This window comes from Zeus faber (assembly GCF_960531495.2).
Source record: "Zeus faber genome assembly, chromosome: 4".
NCBI lineage: Eukaryota > Metazoa > Chordata > Actinopteri > Zeiformes > Zeidae > Zeus > Zeus faber.
This window is the reverse complement of record NC_137191.1, coordinates 28,973,180-28,995,205: the sequence shown is the minus strand read 5'-3', so window position 1 is coordinate 28,995,205 and position 22,026 is coordinate 28,973,180. Positions and strand designations below refer to the sequence as shown.

The 22,026-nt window shown below is 41.6% G+C and overlaps 2 protein-coding genes across 2 annotated transcripts in view; one reads left to right on the top strand and one right to left on the bottom strand.

The window, feature by feature from the left end:
- Window positions 1-465: 465 nt before the first annotated feature.
- Window positions 466-14,388, bottom strand: psmd12 (proteasome 26S subunit, non-ATPase 12). Its single transcript, XM_079999879.1, has 11 exons — window positions 14,205-14,388; window positions 13,325-13,384; window positions 9,070-9,198; window positions 8,821-8,928; window positions 8,306-8,410; window positions 7,275-7,424; window positions 5,756-5,890; window positions 3,116-3,228; window positions 2,813-2,987; window positions 2,089-2,166; window positions 466-1,101 (listed from the first exon to the last, which is right to left on the bottom strand). Exons 1-11 carry the CDS (start codon window positions 14,319-14,321, stop codon window positions 892-894), a joined length of 1,380 nt encoding a protein of 459 aa, XP_079856005.1. The 5' UTR covers window positions 14,322-14,388; the 3' UTR covers window positions 466-891.
- A 4,969-nt stretch (window positions 14,389-19,357) lies between these two features.
- LOC307229232 (cytoplasmic phosphatidylinositol transfer protein 1-like) overlaps window positions 19,358-22,026 on the top strand; it is an 83,295-nt gene continuing 80,626 nt past the window's right edge. The window contains exon 1 of the mRNA XM_079999179.1: window positions 19,358-19,460. Coding sequence (XP_079855305.1) covers window positions 19,413-19,460 — 48 coding nt within the window. The 5' untranslated portion in view covers window positions 19,358-19,412. The remainder of the gene's footprint in view (window positions 19,461-22,026) is intronic.

Below are 22,026 nucleotides of genomic sequence, written 5' to 3'. Positions count from 1 at the left end.
CCACCATCTCGCTGGTTCCCATTTTTGCTTCTGCCGTCACATGTCACCGACATATAAAACCAGGAATACCGTCGGCCCCGACCCTTGATTCACTGCGTTCACTGTACCAGTCGAGGACTATTTGCACAAAAAAAAAAAGGTGAACTGGTTTTCCCTTTAACATGTCATTGAAACTGAAAAGGCATTGCTCAATGGCAAACAGCAGCATTGTCCTTAATATGAGCCAATTGTAATGAAACTATTTTTTAATTCCACCTGTTTGGAGTCTTTCATACGGCCAGGTAATGAGGCATTCTCAATTACTGATCTCAATATTCAGATTCTAAAATGCTTTCCAATCAATACCCTACGTTACATAAACGCATGGTTGGTGCTTTATTAGGGTATAAATGCCCCAAGCTGCCAAATATTGACCATGGTCATTTTACAAGACTTATTCAACATATAAAAGGGAGGAAAAAACAGTCACTTGTGAGGAGTTTAATGTTTACATTGCAGAGTACACATAAAAAAAAAAATACAAAAAAAAAAAAAAAAAAAGCTTTTCTTGCCAAAAACTTTGTTACAACAAGTTGCGCAAAGGCTCAACTATGACATTTTGTCTTGCGGCGAAATAGAGGGAGAGGAAAAAAAAAAATATATATATATTTTGGGGAGAAGAGTTGTCAGTAAAAAGGGGCAGGTCAGTCAAAGTTTTTATGGGTTCAAGGTCATCATTTCCAGTAAAAAACGTTGTGATGGTAGTGGTGGTGTTGGGGGAGGGGAGGGGTGTATATGTGTTGCCAGTAAGTCCGTTACCATATTGTGTGTTCAGGAAAAAAAAAAAAGAAGAAGAAAACATTTGACAAATACAAAAAAAGACAGAACGGTTGAGGGTCTGGAGGTGGTCTTTCACTGCAGGTTGTGGATCATCTCCTCCTTGGCAATGAGGTGCGTGGTCTTGTTGACCAGCGACATCAGCGAGTTGAGCTTGTGGGACCAGTCGTTGAGCAGGTCGTTGGGGTCCTTGGGCCGCTGGAAGTTGATGATGCCGGCCAGGCGGTCCACCTTGGCATAGATTGTCTTGTTCACCACCAGCGTGGAAAGAAACTCCTCCGATTCCTGAAGGGTGGGGTGGGGTGGGGTGGGGGGGGGGCAGACGACATGTATTTGAAAGGGATTTTAGACTCGGAAAGTAAACCATAGATACAGGGTTCATTCTGGCATCATAAAATGAAATTCAAGGACTTTCAAGCACTATTTTACATACATACATACATACATACATACAGACACTGATCAGTCACAACCACCGCTAATATTGTGTCGTTCCCCCTCATACCGCCAAGACATGGACTCCACAAGACCTCTGAAGGTGTCCTGTGTTATCTGGCACCAAGACATTAGCAGCAGATCCTTTAAGTCCTGTAAGTTGTGAGGTGGGGCCCCCATGGATCAGGCTTGTTGCTCCAGCACATCTCACAGATGCTCGATCAGATCAGACCCTAACCCCGGCCATCCACATGATGTAGAAGAAAACATGATTCATCAGACCAGGCCACCTTCTTCCATTGCTCCATGGTCCAGTTCTGATCCTCATGTGCCCATTGTAGGTGCTTTCTGTGGTGGACAGGGGTCAGCATGGACAACTGACCGGTCTGTGGCTACGCAGCCCCATACACAGCAAGCTGTGATGCACTGTGTGTTCTGACACCTTTCTATCATAGCAGCATTAACCTTTTCAGCAAGTTGTGCAACAGTAGCTGCTACAGTTCTGTGGGATTGGACCAGACAGGCTAGCCTTCACTCCCCACGCACATCAATGAGCCTTGGACGCCCGTGACACCGTCGCTGGTTCATCAGTTGTCCTTCCTTGGACACTTTTTGTAGGTTCTAACCACTGCATAGCGGGAACTCCCCACTTTTACAAAATAAAAACTATAAATGCATGGTATCGCAATAATTTTGTTTCCATCTTCACTTTATGAAGAAAGAAATATTGCAGATTTTCTTTTTTTTACTGAACCACAAATCACCTAACCTGCTCCTTTCAACTGCTCAGTGCCAAACCGTTTCAACGAACAAAGGGATTTGTAGAAGAGCGCTTACATCGACTGAGAGATCGAGGAGTCCAGCCATCCTCTTCATGGTTATGCTGGTGTAGTACTTGGCCATTATTCTGATGTTCTGGAGGACAGGGCAGACATGTTAGAAAGACACATTTAAAAACATACATACAAAAACGAATGAGAAGACAAAGACCAAGTGAGTTTGGGGGATATTTCACATTTATATTAAGGGAATGGAGTGGTGGAATGGTGCATCGTCTTTTCTCCTTGCTTATTTCTAGGCTTATTTGTTTTTGTTAATTCTAGGTTTACATACACATTGTCCATCAGAAGGTTATAGTAATATACTTTTTGTTTATGTTAGGTTTATGGTTTATTTTTATCATTACTGTACATTCACTATTTTTCAATCTTTGAATAATCCTCAGTATCAGAGTCATCATGCGTTATATTAATTTGTATGATGGAACAGAAACGAATTAATATTGTTGTATGTAAGGGTGTGCCGATCGATCGGCCACCGATCTTTACAGGCCGCTATTCTTTCTAAATAGTTTAAATAGGTGATCTGTATAAAGGTAAATGGAATATTGGATTATTGTGTTAAACTGGTAAAATATGACCGGCAATAAATAAACCAAAAATCACCCATGGCACTATTACAGGAATAAAAATCCACTATTTTTGTATTGGTTAATGGATATTGCAAAGTACACTCGAATGAATATTCTGAACTCACACCATGCCCCCCTCAATGGACTTACGTGCTCCACCACCCTGTTCTTCAGGTCCTTCCACCGCTTCTCACCGTCCTCAGAGTAGGAGAAGACGTCGGTGGCGGGGCTGTCGGCAGAGCCCTCCCTCAGCTCCTTGCCGTAGTCCTCGACCAGCGACACCCAGCGCATCAGCTCCATGGTGGTAAACTGCTTCAGGAGCTCCCTGGGCAGAGGAGAACCCAAGAAAGACAAATTACTACAAGTATACAAAACACAAATCAAGACATTCAAAGTTAAAAAGGGCAGACGGACCAAAAGCCAGTCCAATAAGAGGTCGACAGAGTTTCTTACTTGTATTTGGGGATTTCTTCCAGTTTCTTGTCCGTGTTGATTCTGTGAACGAGGTCCGACTGCTCGTTGTCATACGGGGAGAGGATCACGTAGAGGATCACGCTCTTCAGAGCCTGGAATACAAACATAACCATTATTCAGACGGTGCTTTCATGACAAACTACAAACAAACCTGACCCCATCCCAGAGATGGGATGGAACATACATTCTGTTTTGGATGATGGCCAGTATGGAAGGGGTTTTTTTTTTTGTTAATAAAGGTGACTACAGTGGCACTTTGACTTACGAGTTTAATTCGTTCCATGACAGAGCTCGTAATTCAATCTGCTCGTATAGCAAATCAATTTTCCCCATTGAAATTAATTGAAATGCCATTAATCCGTTTCAGCCCCCAAAAAACAACCCCATTTTTTTTCTGTTACGTGTTTTTAAATAAGAAAAATGTATTTATAAATAACAAATATTGTATAACATAATAAAACATAATAAAAGAGAATGTGTAGATCATTTTGGCCTTCTCGCAGATGATACCCTCCGTCACGCTATCTCCTGCGAGCTGCTTCTCCGTCAACCACACCAACAGTAGATTCTACATCTTTTCATGGACAGCGATCCGCAGCTTAGACATTATTTTAACACACTTGGCTGGCGTAATACCCTTTATCGTCTCCTTCTGCTTCAGTATGGTACATATCGTAGAAGGACAACGCTCGTACTGCCTCGCCAATTCCATCACACGCACACCTCGCTCATGTTTTTCTATTATTTTGCGCTTTAAGTCAATGGACATCATCCGCTTCTTCTTCTCAGCGCTTACTTTTTTCGGACCCATGACTCAAAATTTATTTGGAGCAAAATAACTGCACAAAAAGCACATAATGCCAGCACAAAACACAAAAGTGATGCTTCCACACTCAGGTAACCACGTGAAGAGAAGGAGTGAGACGCAGGATACTGGCTGCATTTGCTCGCCACGCCAACCAGCGGCGGTACCTGAAGCTCGCTCCTCCTAACTCACTTTTTTGCGCGCAAATTAATACAAAAAAATAGACGGAACGACGGCTTGTAACTCGGAAAACTCGTATGTTAGTGCGCTCGTAACTCAAGGTACCACTGTATATAGAAATCAATGCAGGACATGTTGGTAAAGTGATGTTGAAGTAGCACAACAAGAGCAACCTCACCCCCAGAATGTGTAACTAATTTCTCCAGTTTTATTTAGCTCTCTTTTGCAGAGCAAGAAACCTTGATGAAGTGACAGGGAAATAAGTCTCAACAGAACCCAAACTGCCACTTTTAACATTTTTAACCTATACCCATAACAATATTTTATCCAGTGCATAGAATCGCATTTGTATATCTTAAATATCCAACAATTTATTGGATAATTTCGATATATTTGAGGTTAGATTCGATTTTTTATCCTATTTCATTTTAGTATTATTCTGATTCTTTTATTTTCCCCTGATTGTTAAGCTTTATTTTTTTTTAAGGCTGATGGTTTGCACTGAAGTGCACCACATCTCACCAGAAGGAATTCCTAGTATATGTAAACGTACCTGGCGAAAATAAAACAATTATGATTATTACATAAATTATATTACTGTACGCCACTTTTATTAGTAATGCTGCAATACAGTAACTGGTACTTATGTTTGCCTAACTTCTATCTGCACATATTAGGCTTCCTAGTCACTACTTAATGTTAACTTTGTGTAGATAGATGGTGTACATATGTGTAATTTCTTATCCCGGTTTAAATTTGAATAACCCTCCAGGGATTAATAAAATGTTATGAAAGCCAAGTCTCTTCAAAGTTATCAAAGTCTCTAAAAAGAGGTTTTGGGGGAGGAGGTAGGGTGTTCCATCAAGCGATCCTTTGAATGGGAGTAATATGTAAAGACCATTGAGGCTCTAACAATGACAAGTATATTAGACTTAATTATGTAGCATTTAGTGTTGTTCTCATGTTCAAATTTTCAAACAAATCTTTCGCAAAAAAAAACCACAATAAAAAAAAAAAAAAAAAAAAAAAAAACCACAATCTTGCTGGTTGTACAAAAGCCCACAAAGATAAGAAGGACTTTGAGGGTTCAAGTATATTTGACTTCATTATGTAGCATAGTAGTGTTTGTTCTAATATAAAAAAAACAAAACATTAAGTGAATATTTAAAAGAGAGCGAGAAAAAAAAAAAAGCATAAAACATTTCTGTCTCTGTATTTATTTCTGCAACTCTTCCATTAAAAAAATATAAAATACATATGTACAACAACCAGAAGTGTGAAGTTGTTAATACATCCTACATTACCACCCTATTTTATTGTGTACAGTTAACTTTGAGGTTTCTTTTTTTTTTAATATATATATATATATATATATATATATATATATATATATATATATATATATATATATATATATATATATATATATATATATATATATATATATATATATATATTTTTTTTTTTTTTTTTTTTCTCCCCTCTCTTGTTTGCTACTTTGCTGTTATTGATTAGAGTTGCAGGGACATGGCAATTTTCCCTCCAGGGATGAATAAAGTATCTATCCATCTTTTTATTTTAAACTATAAAGTTCATATTATCAGTAATAATCGATTCATCTCGTGAGAGATCACCTGCTGCCACTTGGTGTTGTCCTCAAGGATACAGGGGGTGTCGTAGATGGCGCGGTAGTGTTTGCAGATGGAGAGGTAGGAGCCTTCGTGCTGGTCTACCTGGATCATCAGGTTGTAGTACTTCAGCTTCGATTCCTGGGAACGAACACACAGTTTGTACAGTCTCCTTATTTCATCTCCATTCTGGAACCACCTTAAGTGTTCCTCGGACGCAATTTCCCACGAGAATGCCTAGTGCGAAAAATACAAACTTTTAAAAAATGAAATTCTGCTTTGTCAATAAAGGGCTCATTCTGGTACTACAAAATGAAACTGAAGGACTTTCAAGGACAATTTTTTCATTTTCAAGGACTATGCATGTTCTCCCCGTGCTCACATGGGGTTTCCCCCATATAATATCAGTAAGGACCACCACTAAAAAAAATGTAGAACAACTCCGGCAGTGGCTAGTTTGGCAGGAGCTGAACTAGAATGGAGAAGTAAGACAACTCGTTCCCTCCACTAGTCTGGGGGTCCACCTTAGGCAAGTGAGGGGGCTCCCTTGCCAGGGGTCACAGGCCGGGCAAGAGGACTGGCGACCCTTGCCTGTACCTAGCCTCGAATGGACACTAGTGCCGAGTTGGTGTCGGCTAATGCCGCACCCTCGCATCGCATAATCTCATTGTCTATTTACACCGATCAGCCACAACATTAAAACCACTGACAGGTGAAGTGAATAACAATACTCATCTCGTTCCAATGGCACCCTTCAAGGGGTGGGATATATGAGGCAGCAAGTGAACAGTCAGTTCTTGAAGTTAATGTGTTGGTATTTATCATTAATTGGGCCAATATTTGCGCATTTTAAGATAATCAGCATTGACCGCTCACCGTTTATCGACTCCCGAGGTCGATAAACAAAAAATGTCTGCAGGGAAGTGTTGTCAAAAATATCGATTTTTCTATACCTATAATTTCTGAATATTTTAATGGTTTCAGTACTCATTTCCACACTATCGATATACCGGTACCAGCTGCTTCCTTGCTCTCTCTCTCTCTCTCTCTCTCCCCCTCCCCCTCCTCCTCCTCCTCCTCCTCCTCCCCCCCCCTCCCTCCTCGGATTCACCCCTATTTATTCCCACCGCTTCGATTACCGGCATTTTCTCGGAAATGATACTAGGTCAGTGGGGAGATTAACAGAACAACTTTTACGGAACACCAAGACCAGATCCCATTCCCACATGATCCAAATATGGAATATTGCCGGTAGATTTATGGCTTTCGATGCAAGTGGGAAAGAGGCTTTATATTACGATATGAATAACAAAACCAGGGGGAATATCACAGGTTCTCAAGGATCGTGTTTTTTTTCAAGGACTTTTCAAGCACTTCAGCCCAATAAGGGCTATTTTCAAGGTATTCCAGTACTTATATTTGAGGGACAAAATTCAAGCACTTCAAGGACCTGGTGAGAACCCCATCAATGTTACCAACAATGTGGGCCATAGGTACATCAGCATTGAACAAGACTAAGCGTTACCTCGGTGCCGTCATCCTGGAAGAACTTGGTGTTGATCTTCTTGCTGATAATTTGCGTGCGGATGTAGTCCTTGACGGCGATGCACAGCCTCATCTGCTCCAAGATGAACTCTACCTTCTCCTTGCGCTCCATGGAGCCATACGTCTCCACCTGCGGAGAGATGAGGGGTTGTACTGAGGATGACGACGACGACAACTGACAAAGTACCGTATTAGCCCCCCCCCCACCAGCCGCTTAAGGATGAATGTTCAGAAAACATTCCGGAGCTTGAGTCCACCGCCTTCTAAAATATATACTTGTAAAATATATACTGTATATACTCTCCACAAGGTCTTCCCAGTTCTGGTTTATTTATTGCATCAAGAATCAGTATCAGAATTAGTGTATTCCGCAATTACACACAAGGAATTTGTCATGGTGAGGAATGGTGTTCCTACAGAACAATTTAAAGCATAAAAAAAAAAAAAAAAACAAAACCTTAAAAGTCAGAATTTTTTTTATAATAATAAAATAGAAGAAAATGTGAAATTTATAATAGGCAACTATACACAAAGAGCAGACTGCAGGAACGAGACAGATTGAGAACGGTGATGCGTGATGAGATGTATAGTGTATAAAGCATATATAGTATTTAAAAAGTGATGCAATGAGATGCACGCACAGTGCGCACGCCGCGGTATTAGAGCTGGTCGTAAGGCCAAACGGTCGTCAAACAGATGCCTGTAATGTACTCATTAAAAGGTGTTCGGTAGCTCCTTTGTAGTGGGTCATACCCCTGCGATATGAAGCATTCATAACCAGTGGTATTTATCACACCTACGCAGGTGCATCAGATTTGCATTCCCTGTTGAACTCACTACCAATTCTTAATTGTCCAAATGTAAAAAAAAAAAAAAGTAAAAAAAAAAATGAAAAGGAAGTAAAAATAAAAAAATATAACTTTTTCTAATTCCACTCGAGAAAAGAAAACCTATGGAAATTAGCTTTTGTGTTGCAGGATCCAAATTGCAAGGATTAAGAATCTCTCCTACCTGCAGCTCCTGGAGGATGGACGCAGCTTCTTTGACGTCGCCGCTCTGCTCCTTGATATTAGCCAGCGTTTTGGTCAGCCGGGCCCGCTCGATCTCTACATAAATCTGAGGGGGAAAGTTTAAAATAAATAAATAAAAACTGCTTAGTGGCGGATTGTGGAAGGCGGTAGGGAAATGCAAAGTAGAGAACAAAACAATCGAGGAAGTGGGGGTAAAAGGGGGAAATATCTTAATCTAATATCTTTAGATTAGGGGTCTCAAATGAAATGACTTGGGGAAACTTTTTTTTTTTTTTCCCTTTACACACGCATTAGTGAATTTGCGAATAATAATAACATAATAGATAATTATACAAACAAATCTAAAAATATTTGAATTATATTTCTAATTTTTCTGTTTCATATTTATAGAATGTGTGGATGACTCAGGTTTCCCTTTCCCATCTTCTAACTCGGATGGAATGAAAATAAAAACATTGTGAAAAATGATTTTATCTGAAACCCAAGGCAACGCACCTTTCCGGCCGTCACGGTGCGGAGCGTGTCGATGAGTCTCAGCTTGATGGTCAGATCGGTCACTGCATCCACGTACTTGTAACATTCTTGCACCATTTTGGCAACAGCCTGGCGGGACACGGAAAAACCACAAGTCCAAAAAAAATTCGGAGATTCGGGGTAAATCGCAAGGAGCCTGGGAAACTATCCCAACATTAAATGATAGATGGGTCAGCAAGTCAGAAAACGTCAACAAATTAAGAGTCAGACCTGCTTGAGTTGACTCCTCCTTTTCGAGAGCAGCATGATGTTTTCGTTCAAGGCGTCCCAGTCCTTGGCCTCGTGACACATCTGGACCACAGCCACCAGGATTCTGGAGGTGGATAACATGTCCGACGCCTGAGCCGGAGACAATAGCACAGCAGTACGAGATCAGAAACTTAAAAATACAAAACTCGCTTTACAGTCCAGGTGGGTTTTTTTCCCAGATTCATTTGGGAGGCTTTTTTTATTGTATTGGGAGTGGTTGATCACTATTGAACAGATTTGAAATCAAGTTGATGGGCTGTAAAAAAGCTGACATGATATCCAAATACAATCTGAGGGCTATCATGGATAATATTACACCACCCGTCAATTTAAAAGATAGACAGATAAAAAATTACCTACAAAAATAAGCAACATACATAAATCCTAAACACTAAGCTGCAAATGGATACATTTGCAATATAAACCTAAAAGTAAACCAAAAAATGCTTAAATTAAATGAACTAAAAGGTAAATAATGAATAATATAAATTTGGCACTGTACACTAAACCCAACGAAAAATACTAAAGACAAACCTAGAAATTGACAAAATAAGGATCGAATAAACCTCAAATTTAAACAGCAAACAAGAGAAAAAAATGGCAATTAACAGTAAACTACAAGGCGAGATGGAATTGGAAATTGAATATACAGTACAATTAACCAAAAAAAATTGATAGCAAGTATCCAAGACATGAATTGCATTCACTAAAGAATAGAAGCCTAAATTAAATCTGAGAATTATTTATGAGAAGGGAGGTTTAAGGTTGCATAGATAGATAGGTTCTCCACTTTGTACGATAATGGAGAGCAGACCTACGAAATAGTTGATAGCAATCAAAATTGTAGCGCCATGCTTTAATCATAGTCAAACCTATACACGCCAAGTTCAGCACTTGACTGGACTGTGCATTTTGAGTGGGTTGTGGAACAGGTTCAATCCCAAAGTAGAACCATGACCAGACAGTGTCCCGAAATTGTTTCATTCTCATTATATCAGAATTAACTTATTGCGCCATGTGCATTTACACGTAAGGGGAATTTGTCGTAGTGAAAATTGGTGCGTTACTGCAGACAATTAGCATTGAAAAAGAAAAAACAACACTTTTATTTTAAATAACAAAAATAAAATACAATTAAATCAAGAGGTAATGTAAAAGTTAAATAAAAATGGACAAAAAAGACAAAGAAATACTTAAATACAGAGTTTCCGTTATCAGGTAATTACCGGTATTCGACTGGGGTTGTTTAAGTCTAGGGCTGCCCCCAAAAGTCAACGAGTGGAATCATCAGTTGTCAGTCTACCTAGATTTATCAAGTCAAGCAGTCGTTTTTTTTTTTGGTCAGTGTGCATTACAATAACAGGACAAAACAGATAGAAGCATACAAAATGCACAGGGATAACATTTCAACGGGGAATCGGGGTGCGTGCATAGTGCAGGAGGGTTCGCGCGCGCATGGAATTTGATGTAATGTGGGAAATGCGTATGCCATACCAGATGTGCAGGAATTATTATTTACAAGTAAAGTATTGACACAAAAACACCCAGTTTTTACAAAATAAAGTTTGAAGGCAACAGGGAGACCTGTGTCCAGACACGCGTAACGAAAAAACAAAACAAACGAAAACAAATCGATCCAAAATAAAAAGAGGCACGGTGCCTTATATAATATATTGCTAAATTATAATCACAGCATTTGCATATAGAGCGCGCGGGTACTTGCGGGGGGCAGTACCCCGAGCACCTGCCCCATGGTGTCCTTTTTATCAGGCCTGTTTGTTTTTTTAAGCATGAATGGGCTTCGAGGTAGCGGATTGTCTGTCAAGATATATTCATGAGGAACACCTCATGAACCTCGCACCTGCAATGTGCGCAAAGCGGCTCCGCTGTGCTACTCCATTTGCCCACAGCAGCAAAATACCTAGAACTGGAGCTGGGGGTCCATGTGCCTTCTCTTTTTTTTTTTAGCACCTTCCCCTCAAAGTCTCTGTACGGGACCTTAGAGCGGGGAAGTAAGACCCTATAACCAGTGGTTACTCGACAGCTCAGAGCAGAGAGGGAGAAAGCCATTGCCTGCTCTCGCCCTCCCAACTCCAGTTTCAGAACACTGTACACTGCATTTACATCGTTTCAATGCCCGGATGTTAGCTGGCAGATTAAAAAAAAAAAAAAAAAAAAAAAAACCTTTTATCAATGTCTGTCTTAGACCACTAAGTTTTTCATTGGTCAGTTGGTCACAGGAAAAACAAAACTCCATCCAGGAGCTGAAACTTGTCAAAATTAACCTTAAAACCTATATGGCTGTACCTGTATATGAAACTCAAGAGGGCTTTTAATTTGAAACAAATTTGAACAAAAATAAATATTCAGTTACCTTGCTGCTTGTTCCGACACATTCAGAACAATAATTTTAACTTTTGATAACAGGCGGCTCGCTTCATGCATGCAAGTCATACAGCGCTATTAAATTAAATGTATGTTTTAAAGGCTGGTTCTAAGTAATTGTGTTGCATGTATATGTATGTGACAAATAATCTCTTGAACTTGAACTTACTGATAAATTAACAAAATGTTCAGTTACTTTGCTGGTTGTTTCGACACATTCAGAATAGGGATGTTCCTTACAACTAATTTCCTGATGTTTAAAGCATGTATTGTAAAAAATATTGCATAAATTACAAGTGCCATTAAAACCATTAATCACATTCTTCAATAACCAAATCGTATTTTAAACGAATGTCCCTACGGATCGGGTGGAGGTGGGCCAGGATCCGGGAAGGAGCAGTGAGTAACCGAGTCTGCGGCCCAGGGAAATAAGCCTAATAAGGGCTCTCTAAGGAGGGGACGCCGATACAGGGAAAAAGCTCTTCCGTGCGCCACATTCCAGTGCAAATTATGTCAATATGTTATTTAAATGTATTCATTAACAAAATAATAATAGGGCCTAAAAAGTTTAACCCATGTCATGTTTAACTGGTGTAATTAAAAAGCGGCTCGCTTCGTACATGCAGCACTTGTACATTTTATTTATATTTTCAAGGCTGGTTATTAGGTTTTGTATTGATCTGTAATGTAGCACAGTGTTAACAATGTTATTTATAAAATTATTTTTCAGTCCTGGAACTCCAACCATTTTCTGATGCCCCAAAAACATATATTTAAATAGTAAATTAATATTATAAATGTGGGACGATTAGTCGAACTGATGACTAATAGTCGATTAGGAAAATCTAGACAAGGAAAATCTCGTCGGGGGCAGCCCTAGTAAAATATGTTGACGAGATGTGCCACTAAAGACAGGCAACACACACAACAAACTTTATTATTTATTTTGATTATGGCTTTCCATATTGAGTTCATTTTTGATTTTATCTAAATGTTATTTAAGTCAAATGTTGATGAAAGCAGCTGCACTTGTTCCTTCTTGTTCACTTCTTACTTACATTACAACTGGCCTACATGTAATTGTTTATTTCAAAGAGTTTTTTATTCAATTTTATCTGCGAAAAGCATATGGCAATTGTTTGATTACAAGTCAGCAGCAGCACGCCGTGATAAAACTTTTAAGAGCCAAATAGGCCTACATGTAATTTTGTTTAGAGTTTATAGTTTTTATTCTGTTTTATTTTATCTGAGCATATGTAGGCCTAAAGCTGAAGGAAGTTCTTTGTGTTTACATGTTGCCTCAACAAACCTAGGCTCATGTAATATTTATTATTTTTTTTTAAATAGCATTATGCACACGAGTCTATTGAAGGGACTTATTTTATTTGGAATATAATATATAAGCAAAAGAAGCCTACTTTTCAACAAAATATCATAAATCAACATGCCTTGACTAACAGCCTGCCTAGCAACTGTTTTAAGCTCAATAAACACAGACAATGTTTGACTGGAATTTCTCCCAATTGTCCGGAACATTGAAAACTTCCAGGACGTGGTGGACCACAACCACTTTTTTCCAAACTGAAACTCTGGTCAAATATATATAAAGAATATACACAATATATCAAATTCTATGCACAGGATAAGTTATCGGTATGGGTATAAATTATGATAAATTACTGCTTTAAGTTTACTAAGTTAATACAGTTTCCCTATTTCCATCCCATTCTTCTTAAGGAACCTGAGCAAAAACGGTCTGAAATCCCATAGTGGAACAGTCGACTTAATAACTCCACTTCATTTTCCTTAAGAACAACGCACAAGCACTGACCGTCCTAGTTTGTTTCTCCAATGATAGCAAGCTCTCCACAGCCTCCTGGAGCTTCCCCTCCTGAAAGAGATGAACAACATACACATCACAACCATGACGGTAACTCACCGAGTTCAGACACCAATGATAAAATATACTCCGCATGCTGATACTGGGTGTCTGCAGGCATCAGAGCATGACATGTCATACTTTGTAAAGGTACATTTTTAACAAAATGAGAGACATTTCTCAGATAGATGATCTCTTTCACGCCCTACACTTGTGGGGCACTGTCCAATTTGGGAGGAATACGGTGGATTATAAATCGATTCGTTGTATTATCAGCTGCCTTCGAGTCAGAAAGCGAGGTCTGTGGAATAAATCTACCCATTACCCTTTTCCACTGATTTCTTGTCTTATTCTCCGCAGGCAAATACAAATTGGGTCGGATTCATCTAGAATGGGCGTTTTCTCAGGTGCCCCAGGACCCCCCAGGTTATTTGGACAGGTAGGAAGGTGTTTTTGATGAAAACGCTTGTGTCACAATTCACATGCAAGTCGATTTGGTTGCTTTTAAAAGGACACGCTCTTTGGAGAAATTCATGGTTTGTTTGTTTTTTTTAGAAATCTCCAAGAAGACGATTTAAGACCCCGTGATGTAGACACGACAGCTACCTTGTAAACTGGCTGCCGGCTAAAGCTATTGGCGTGCTAACGGTCATAAAATACTTGGTTCGGGCTGTGGAGTAGTTAATATGGGTGAAAAAAAACAAATGTCGGGAATTATCTACAGCCCCAACGAGCGTTTCACAATGTCGCCCAGGCAGTTGAGTCACCCGCATCATGCTAGCACAGTCCACCATGACTCAGCCGGCGCCGGCCTTCGCTCCAGCGAACGTACCTTTGCCATTTTCTCGCATTCCGGGAGACGCTGGTCCACAGTGGAGCTGTAGTCGACCTCCATCTTGACGATCTTCCCGTCGGATCTTTCCGCTCGTTCGTCGGACATGTTTGTCATTGAAAAGTCGAGGCGAGCTGCGGCGTCGTTGTCGTCTGTCGCTGCGTGTGTGCGAGGCGTCGCACAATGTTGCTTGTCAAACGGAAGGTGCAAACGGCTAGCGAGAGGCCGGCCAATCAGAAGACGACGTTGAAGAGGTGTCGCGGGCGCCTGAAGGGCCCCGGAAAGGACCCCGACTGAAACCTTCCCTGCAATAATGATAATAAAAATATAGCTGCAGGCACTCACACGCGGGGGCCGGGTTCGTCGGCCCTCCGTTAAAGTTGAATGGAGGGGTGTGCTCTGTGCTATGTGACGGCAGAGGCTCATTCATTCCGGCCGGGTTGCCATGTAATTCTGCGGTAACTATGGTATGACGGCGGTTATCATTCTGAAGTGGGGCTGCATGATTATGGCTGGAATGATCATCGCGATTATTTTAGTCAACGCGATCACGATTATTGATCACGATCATTGATCCATTTTGGGAAACATAATTATTTGAGGGCACTTTGTAGATCAACAGAAAACCGCCTTCACAATAATAATGTATTACATAAACCTATAAATGAATAAACTGAGGTATGTGGTTTAACTGACTTCAATTGTAGAGGATATATAATTAAATCAATTGTGTGCAGTGGGCGACACCAAAAAACACAAAAAGAATGAAAATATTTCAAAACACATACACAATAAATACATGTTCCTTGTATTATTTAATTGATTATGGTTATTGTTACATTATTATAATTCAGGAAGATTGGATACATGGACATCTCTGGAATGTAGATAAATTCTGCTTACTTACTCTGCGAACTTTATTATAACTTACTCTGGTGTGTCAAATCCGTAAGCCTTGAAGTATGAAGTATAGTATATGAAGTATATATGTATTTAATATTCTGCACTGTGTTTAATCCAATTGTCTTCTGGTAATACTGTAACTTTTTTCAAACATAAAGGTTAATAGTGATAACATAATACCTGTCACTTTGTTACTTCGTATGCTTAAGAGTTTGTATCTTATATTCCTTTAGTTGGAGTCCAATCGCGACTATATCTGCAGGATGCACAGATTTCTATTTATTTTTTGCCACACATGGATAATTGCGATCAGACGAAAACCAAGGGCAAATTGGACTGAACTGAAAGACAAATTGGCCAACAACGCAAAAACAGAAGAACAAAATGGATGAAGAAAAACAACCAAAGTGATCAGGGTTGGCTGTCTTTCTTTATCCATTTTATTCAACTGTCCATGTAATTACTGTCAGAAAATATTCACTTTCACGAATCAAGATTTTATTATCAAGTTTGAAAAAAGGGCCATGATTAAATATCAGTTGTTCACACACGGGGAATCAAATCCCGCTCTACCCTGTGTACATTCCCCGTGTCTACCACAGTACACTATACGCAGCACAGTGTGGTTGTGCGTGCAAGGAGTGTGGACTCTTTCCATATTTTCCGAACATTTAGCTTCAGATTCAGCGACACAATTATATTTAACATTTAGATGTATATTAAATGTTTAGATTTAGATTCAACATTTGGATTTTACATTTAACATTTAGCATTCGATTCAACATTTAGATTTAGATTTAATATTTAGATCTAATACAGATCCGAACACACCTGCCCCCTCCCAGACAGACAGACAGACAGGTAGGTAGGTAGATAGATAGATAGACAGACAGACAGACAGCCAGACAGACAGATAGATAGATAGACAGACAGACAGACAGACAGACAGACAGACAGACAGACGGATTGATCAAACATCAGAACATCCCTGTGTATTTCTTTACGTTTATTTTAAAGGAGGTTGGATTACTAGAATACATTGCATTATCATTCAGTTGTCTCCACTTTGGAGAATTCAAAGAGTCAAAAAGGTACGGAAGCGAATATATTTAATCAAAAATAGTACACCATATTGAAACTACTCGGGGATTTAAAACAACAAAAATGGGTTGGCGTAATATAATATATGCACCTGAAACCAGCGTTTAGGGGCTTCTAAAACGATGAATGAAGTAGCGTTTGTCAATGAAAGAACGCCATGAGAACCTTGAATGAACACTGCAATAACGCAAGTTCCCCATGAGGGGTCGCTTTAATATTTGCAGCGCGATCCATCTTCCAGACAGATCAGTGTTTTATTAGGCTTCATTGCCCTCACAGACGAAGCTAATGTAGGTCAGTGATTTTCCTGCTCGAAGCAGAGATGGTCTCAAAGCCCTGAACCGAAATGACATTTATCCCCCCATTGTATTCACCCTTGAAAGCTGGAAATGTAGCACGGCTTAGATCAGTGCATGGTTCACCGGCATGGAGCGGGGGTCCGGGGACCCCGCAGGGGTCTTTCAAGGGGTTCCGTTGGGGTCCCCAACATAATGATTAACAGTTGAACTTCACGTTAACGCCATTAGAAAATGTAAAATAATGGCTGTTTTGGTCATTGTTTCACCGTTATCTCCCTAACTTTAAAATAGACACGTATGGGATTTTGTACAATACAGGTCTTCTCAGATTGGGGTTCCAGAGAAAACAGTGTTGTCAGATGCGGTCCATATGGCCTCACGTTGAGGGTGAGAATCACTGCCTTCGATGAACTAACCAGGGACTTAAATATGAAAGTGATTACGACCTACAGCCAAGCCAAATTAAGAGGAGAAAAATTTGAACTTGAGCACAATCGGTATCAAATACAAGCAAAGAGGATCCTCTGGTGGACGGTTAGGCGCAGTTTTAAAAAGCTGTTGCCATTTTATCTGGGATTATGGTGCATTTTTCAAAGGCTTACGGATTTGATTGCGATGATTGGTCTGAGCTACACGTGCAGATAAGGCCTCCAATCCTCTTTCTAATCAAAGCAGACGTTGTACGGAAAGGCTCAGGTCGCCATTATGTCCTGGCTGGGGATTATGCCCCTCCTATGAAAACCAAAATATTTCAGATTTCAGAGAACAATAACCTCGCTGGCCTGGCGGGGAATATACAGCATTTCTTCAATAGGCTTCAATTTGCCCTATTTATATTTAAAGTAGCATTTAAAGTGCGTGAAGTTCTTGGAAAGGCTTTTGTTTTAAGGTGTTGATTTTATTTATTTTAGCTGCTGTTTACTTTTTATTTTTTCGATGCTATGGAAGTCGATTTTTTTTGTCCATTTTTCTGAATTTGTATTTGTATGTGTATGATCTATGATATATAATAGTGTATAGGAACATCACTTTTATGTATTTATTGTAACAGAAATGTTTTACATTTGGCAAACAAATATCACAGGGACCAACATGTCGGAAAGGATACTCAAATGTAATGAGCTCATGTAATTCTATTATTTCACACTAATTGCGATCCATACCAGTCTCATGTTTTAACATTTCTGCTGAAAGGGCATTTTTGTCATTTGCTCCAATGCTGTAGAATAGGCGTTATCAAAATGTGTGTGTGTGTGTGTGTGTGTGTGTGTGTGTGTGTGCGTACGTCCGTACGTGAAGCTCATTTAATTTAATTCCACCGTGGAAGAGATTGTAGGAGATAGAGAGACGATATCGAGAGATACATGAATAGATAGATATACAGAGCAGTAGAACGAGAGAGAGAGAAAAAAAAGACATTAAAAAAAAGATGCTGGTAGTTGCCAGAGTTAAGAGAGCGCGCTTAAAATGGAATTGGGGATATAGAAGCAGAGATAGAAAGAGAGAGGAGGCATTGAGGAAATAGAAACAGGGAAGGGAGGGAATGAAGGGAGGGAGGAAGGAAGGAAGGGAGGAAGGAAGGGAAGGGAGGGAGGAAGGAAGGGAAGGGAGGAAGGAAGGGAGGGAGGCGGGAAGGGAAGGAGGGAAGGAAGGGAGGGAGGGAGGGAGGGAAGGGAGGAAGGAAGGGAGGGAAGGAAGGGAGGAAGGAAGGGAAGGGAGGGAAGGAAGGGAAGGGAAGGGAGGGAGGGAAGGAAGGAAGGAAGGGAAGGGAGGGAGGAAGGGAGGGAGGGAAGGAAGGAAGGAAGGAAGGAAGGGAAGGGAAGGGAAGGGAAGGGAGGGAGGAAGAGAGGGAGGAAGGGAGGGAAGGGAGGGACAACAGCGGAGTCTGAAGGGTCTCGCGCCGCTTCCTGTCCTCGTGGTGCAGCGCGTGTTTCCGTGCTGCGGTGAAAGGGGGGGCGGGGCGGGCGGGGGGCGGGGCGGGGGGGGGGGTCTCTCCGACTCAGGGACGGTTCGTTCCCTACGAACGGATCTTTGAAACGAGTCGGGCGTCGGGAGTCGCTACGGCGCAGGAGTCGGGAGAGCGACAGTTCCGTCTTCCACTCACACACGGACAACACTCACCTCCAACGAAACGAATGTCCGAGGTCAAACAAACAGACCAAAAAAAGACCACATTCCTTTCGAATGTGACCCACTGACGCCCAGCATTCCAACGTCATACATATTTTAGTTCGCGACGGCGCGAAACGAATCCCAGTCTCCCGCGACTCGTCCGTCGTTCGTCGAATCCTTTCTCGATCCATCTCTGACTCGCCGACAACCCGATCCCTCAAAGCAGCCGAACCCCCCACGGCGAGCGGCGCGCAGCGCGGAGCCTCCGTGTTGTGACAGCGGCGGGAGCAGCAGCGGAGGAGGAGGAGGAGGAGGAGGAGGAGGAGGTCGGAGCGCGGAGCCTTCACGTCCTGATCCCACACACACACACACCCCGCACACCCCGCACACTCCATCCTGGGGATCACCGGGGAAATCGCAGTTTTTGGGGGGGATTTGTTCGGTCATTTTTTTATTATTTATTATTATTATTATTATTATTACTATTATTATTATCATTAATAATAATAATAATAATAATAACAATAACAATAATATATATTTTTTGTAGTGGTAGTAGTATTTGTACTATTTGTTGGGGAAACTGCACTTGCAGCAGTTTGGACAGCCCGCCCACTTTGGACGCTCGTTTCGAGACCCTGAAACTCTTTTTCGATCCACATGCATTTCCCATTTTGACGCCCCCCCAGCCGCCCCCACCCCCGCCCCCGCCCCCACTCCACCCCACCGCCACCGCACCACCGATTTCCTTACTATCGCCGCGCTTTTGACACACGGATCGCACCGAGGCAAGATGCTACTCAAAGAGTACAGGATATGCATGCCGCTCTCAGTGGAGGAGGTGAGTTGTTGTTGTTGTTGTTGTTTTTTTCAACTGTTTATTTGTTTATTCATTTCATGGCGAAATCATACTTTTTTTTTTGGGGGGGGGGGGGCTCACAATCACGTGCAACTGTCCTTGTTACGATTACCTACGGATAGCACTCACTGTGTGAAAGCGTGTCTGGGACTGATGAATCAACCGCAGCCTTGCAATTTTGATCTTGCAACACAAGAGCTATTTCCTCGTTGTTTTCTGTCTGTATTTTTTTTAATCCTCTCTCTCTCTCTCTCTCTCTCTCTCTCTCTCTCTCCACACACACACATTGCTTGTGCTTTTAGCTTTCTTTCTCTCTCTCTCTCTCCCTCACACACACACACACATTGCTTGTGCTTTTAGCTTTCTTTCTCTCTCTCTCTCTGATACAACCACAGCTCATTAAAGGGATGGGATACACGAAAGTTCACAGTGCCTGATTGGGTGCATGTCAGGACAGGACTCATGGTTCTTCCACAGGCCCCCTTTTCTCTGCAATCTGACAACCTGGAATTTGTCACCAACAGTTTTTTTTTGTTTGTCTTGACACGAACAAGCCCCTTAGCAGCTTTTTAATTTAATTAAAAATAATTCTAACTTTAATTATCGCCCTGGTTTTTCCTCCCCGATAGCCTGGTTTATTGTAATGTGATGGAGGTAGGTTTGCAGCATAACGGCATCCCATGGATACCACGGATTGACAGTCACCCCTTCAAAGTTCACTTCTTAAGCAAGGGAACGCGGGGGACGCCAAATCCAATGAAGGACAATTCCCACTCAGAACAGGAGCAGGCCCATGCATTATCAAAACAAACAAACATAACAAAAAAACAGGACAGTTGGAAGCTTTATTGTGGGGAATTGCTGGTGATGTATTAACTGCTTGCTCTCAGATCCAAATTGTTATACTCGGTCCACCAGTTTTGGGGTTTGGGGTGAGGAGTTGGTGGGGGTCCTATTTACGGCCCATTTAAATTGCATCGGGAGATTTTTTTTTTTTTTTTTTTGTCATATACCCTTATTAATCCAAGAGGGTTTATTCAACATTCAACTGCGATGGCCCTTCACTTCAGATTCTCACAATGAGGCCCATTCATAACTGAGAGCTGCCAAACGGACCCACAGACTTTTCCCTTTGGCCCTTAACACTTTTTTAAAGAGTTGATCGAGGGAAGCAGGGGTGAAGCGCAGGAGAGTCATACCCGCAGCCGGTGTCCCATGCCGTCGTTCCCGGGATGGTTGGGATTCAAACCACTCAACCGCCGCTTTACACCAATATCTTGCAATTGCAGCAATGACTTGCATTAGCGGTTACAGGAAGGGAGCCTTGTAACGACTTTCCCACTGAGGGAGTTGAGGAGGCACACCCCACATAAGTTTTGGTGGAAGTAATTGGGCCGATCCTGTGTCTGCGCCACACCCTACTCCAGATTTTTGTTTTTTAAGGGGGTTCTTCACCTCCCAGCACAATGTCAGGTTGTGTTGCTGATGTATTGTTACCAAAAGGTTCAGGACAAAGCACAATTTGGCTGTAACAGCGTTGTACTGACATCTATCTCCACTGCAGGCTAAATGCACTTCACTTGTTCTTGAACAAAACAAAACAAACGCTGGAAGCCTTCTGTTGCTTTGTTATTTGTCGGCCGACGTCCTGTTTTGGCGTCAGCCACTCACGCACGGAGCGTCCGAGGCTTCCCAAGATCATGTCAAAGGGACATGAAGCACTGAAGTGATATTTCCGTACATTCACTGTCTTTCCTTTGTTTGTCCTCTGTTATGGAGCATTGTCTTTGTTGCAAGTTGCTGCAAACAAATTGCTGAACTGACCTGAATTACCCTGCCCTCGGAAAATAAAATCATTTTTACATCTGCTGGCGTTTTGATGTCGTGCCTTCCAACACCGTTCTTGCGTGTCTGTCTGTCTGTCTGTCTGTCTGTGTGGGGGGTCTTATCATGACTCTGCACATTGAGTGGGCTGTCCTGGGCCTTTACTCAGAGAGAGAGAGAGAGAGAGAGAGAGAGAGAGAGAGAGAGAGAGAGAGAGAGAGAGAGAGAGAGAGAGAGAGAGAGAGAGAGAGAGAGAGAGAGAGAGAGAGAGAGAGAGAGAGAGAGAGAGAGAGAGAGAGAGAGAGAGAGAGAGAGAGAGAGAGAGAGAGAGAGAGAGAGAGAGAGAGAGAGAGAGAGACTCTTAGAGGGGCCCCCCTCCCCCCAAAATCGCCGTAACTGGGTCATTTCTGCAAGCACCACAGTGTTTGGGGGAGGTTGGAGGCTGTTTGCAGTTCTAGGCTTCTAGGAAGAAACAGGAGAAAGGGAGTCAATGGAAAAAGGTTGAGGGCTAGTTCCTTTTTAGTTTCTAGTTGTTTTTTTCCACTGAATTCCCCAGGGTCACAAGGGGTGTGCGTGCGTGGGTGTGTGTGTGCTTGCGCTTGCGTGCGTGTGTGCGCGCGCTTGGATTTGAAAGTCAAGGGGCCATGCAAGGTCTCTCTCTTTCCCCGTCTGTCTACACTTCCACAGTATCTTTATCTCTCTGTCCGTGTATTATCTCCAGCGG

What these genes read in the sequence shown, in the direction of transcription:
- psmd12 (XM_079999879.1), bottom strand. Translation starts at nt 14,321, where the DNA reads ATGACAAACATGTCCGACGAACGAGCGGAAAGATCCGACGGGAAGATC. An exon ending in AATGCGAGAAAATGGCAAAG is followed by an intron (nt 13,385 to 14,204) that starts GTACGTTCGCTG and finishes CATCTCTTTCAG; the next exon opens with GAGGGGAAGCTCCAGGAGGC. An exon ending in ACAACACCAAGTGGCAGCAG is followed by an intron (nt 3,229 to 5,755) that starts GTGATCTCTCAC and finishes TTTGTATTCCAG; the next exon opens with GCTCTGAAGAGCGTGATCCT.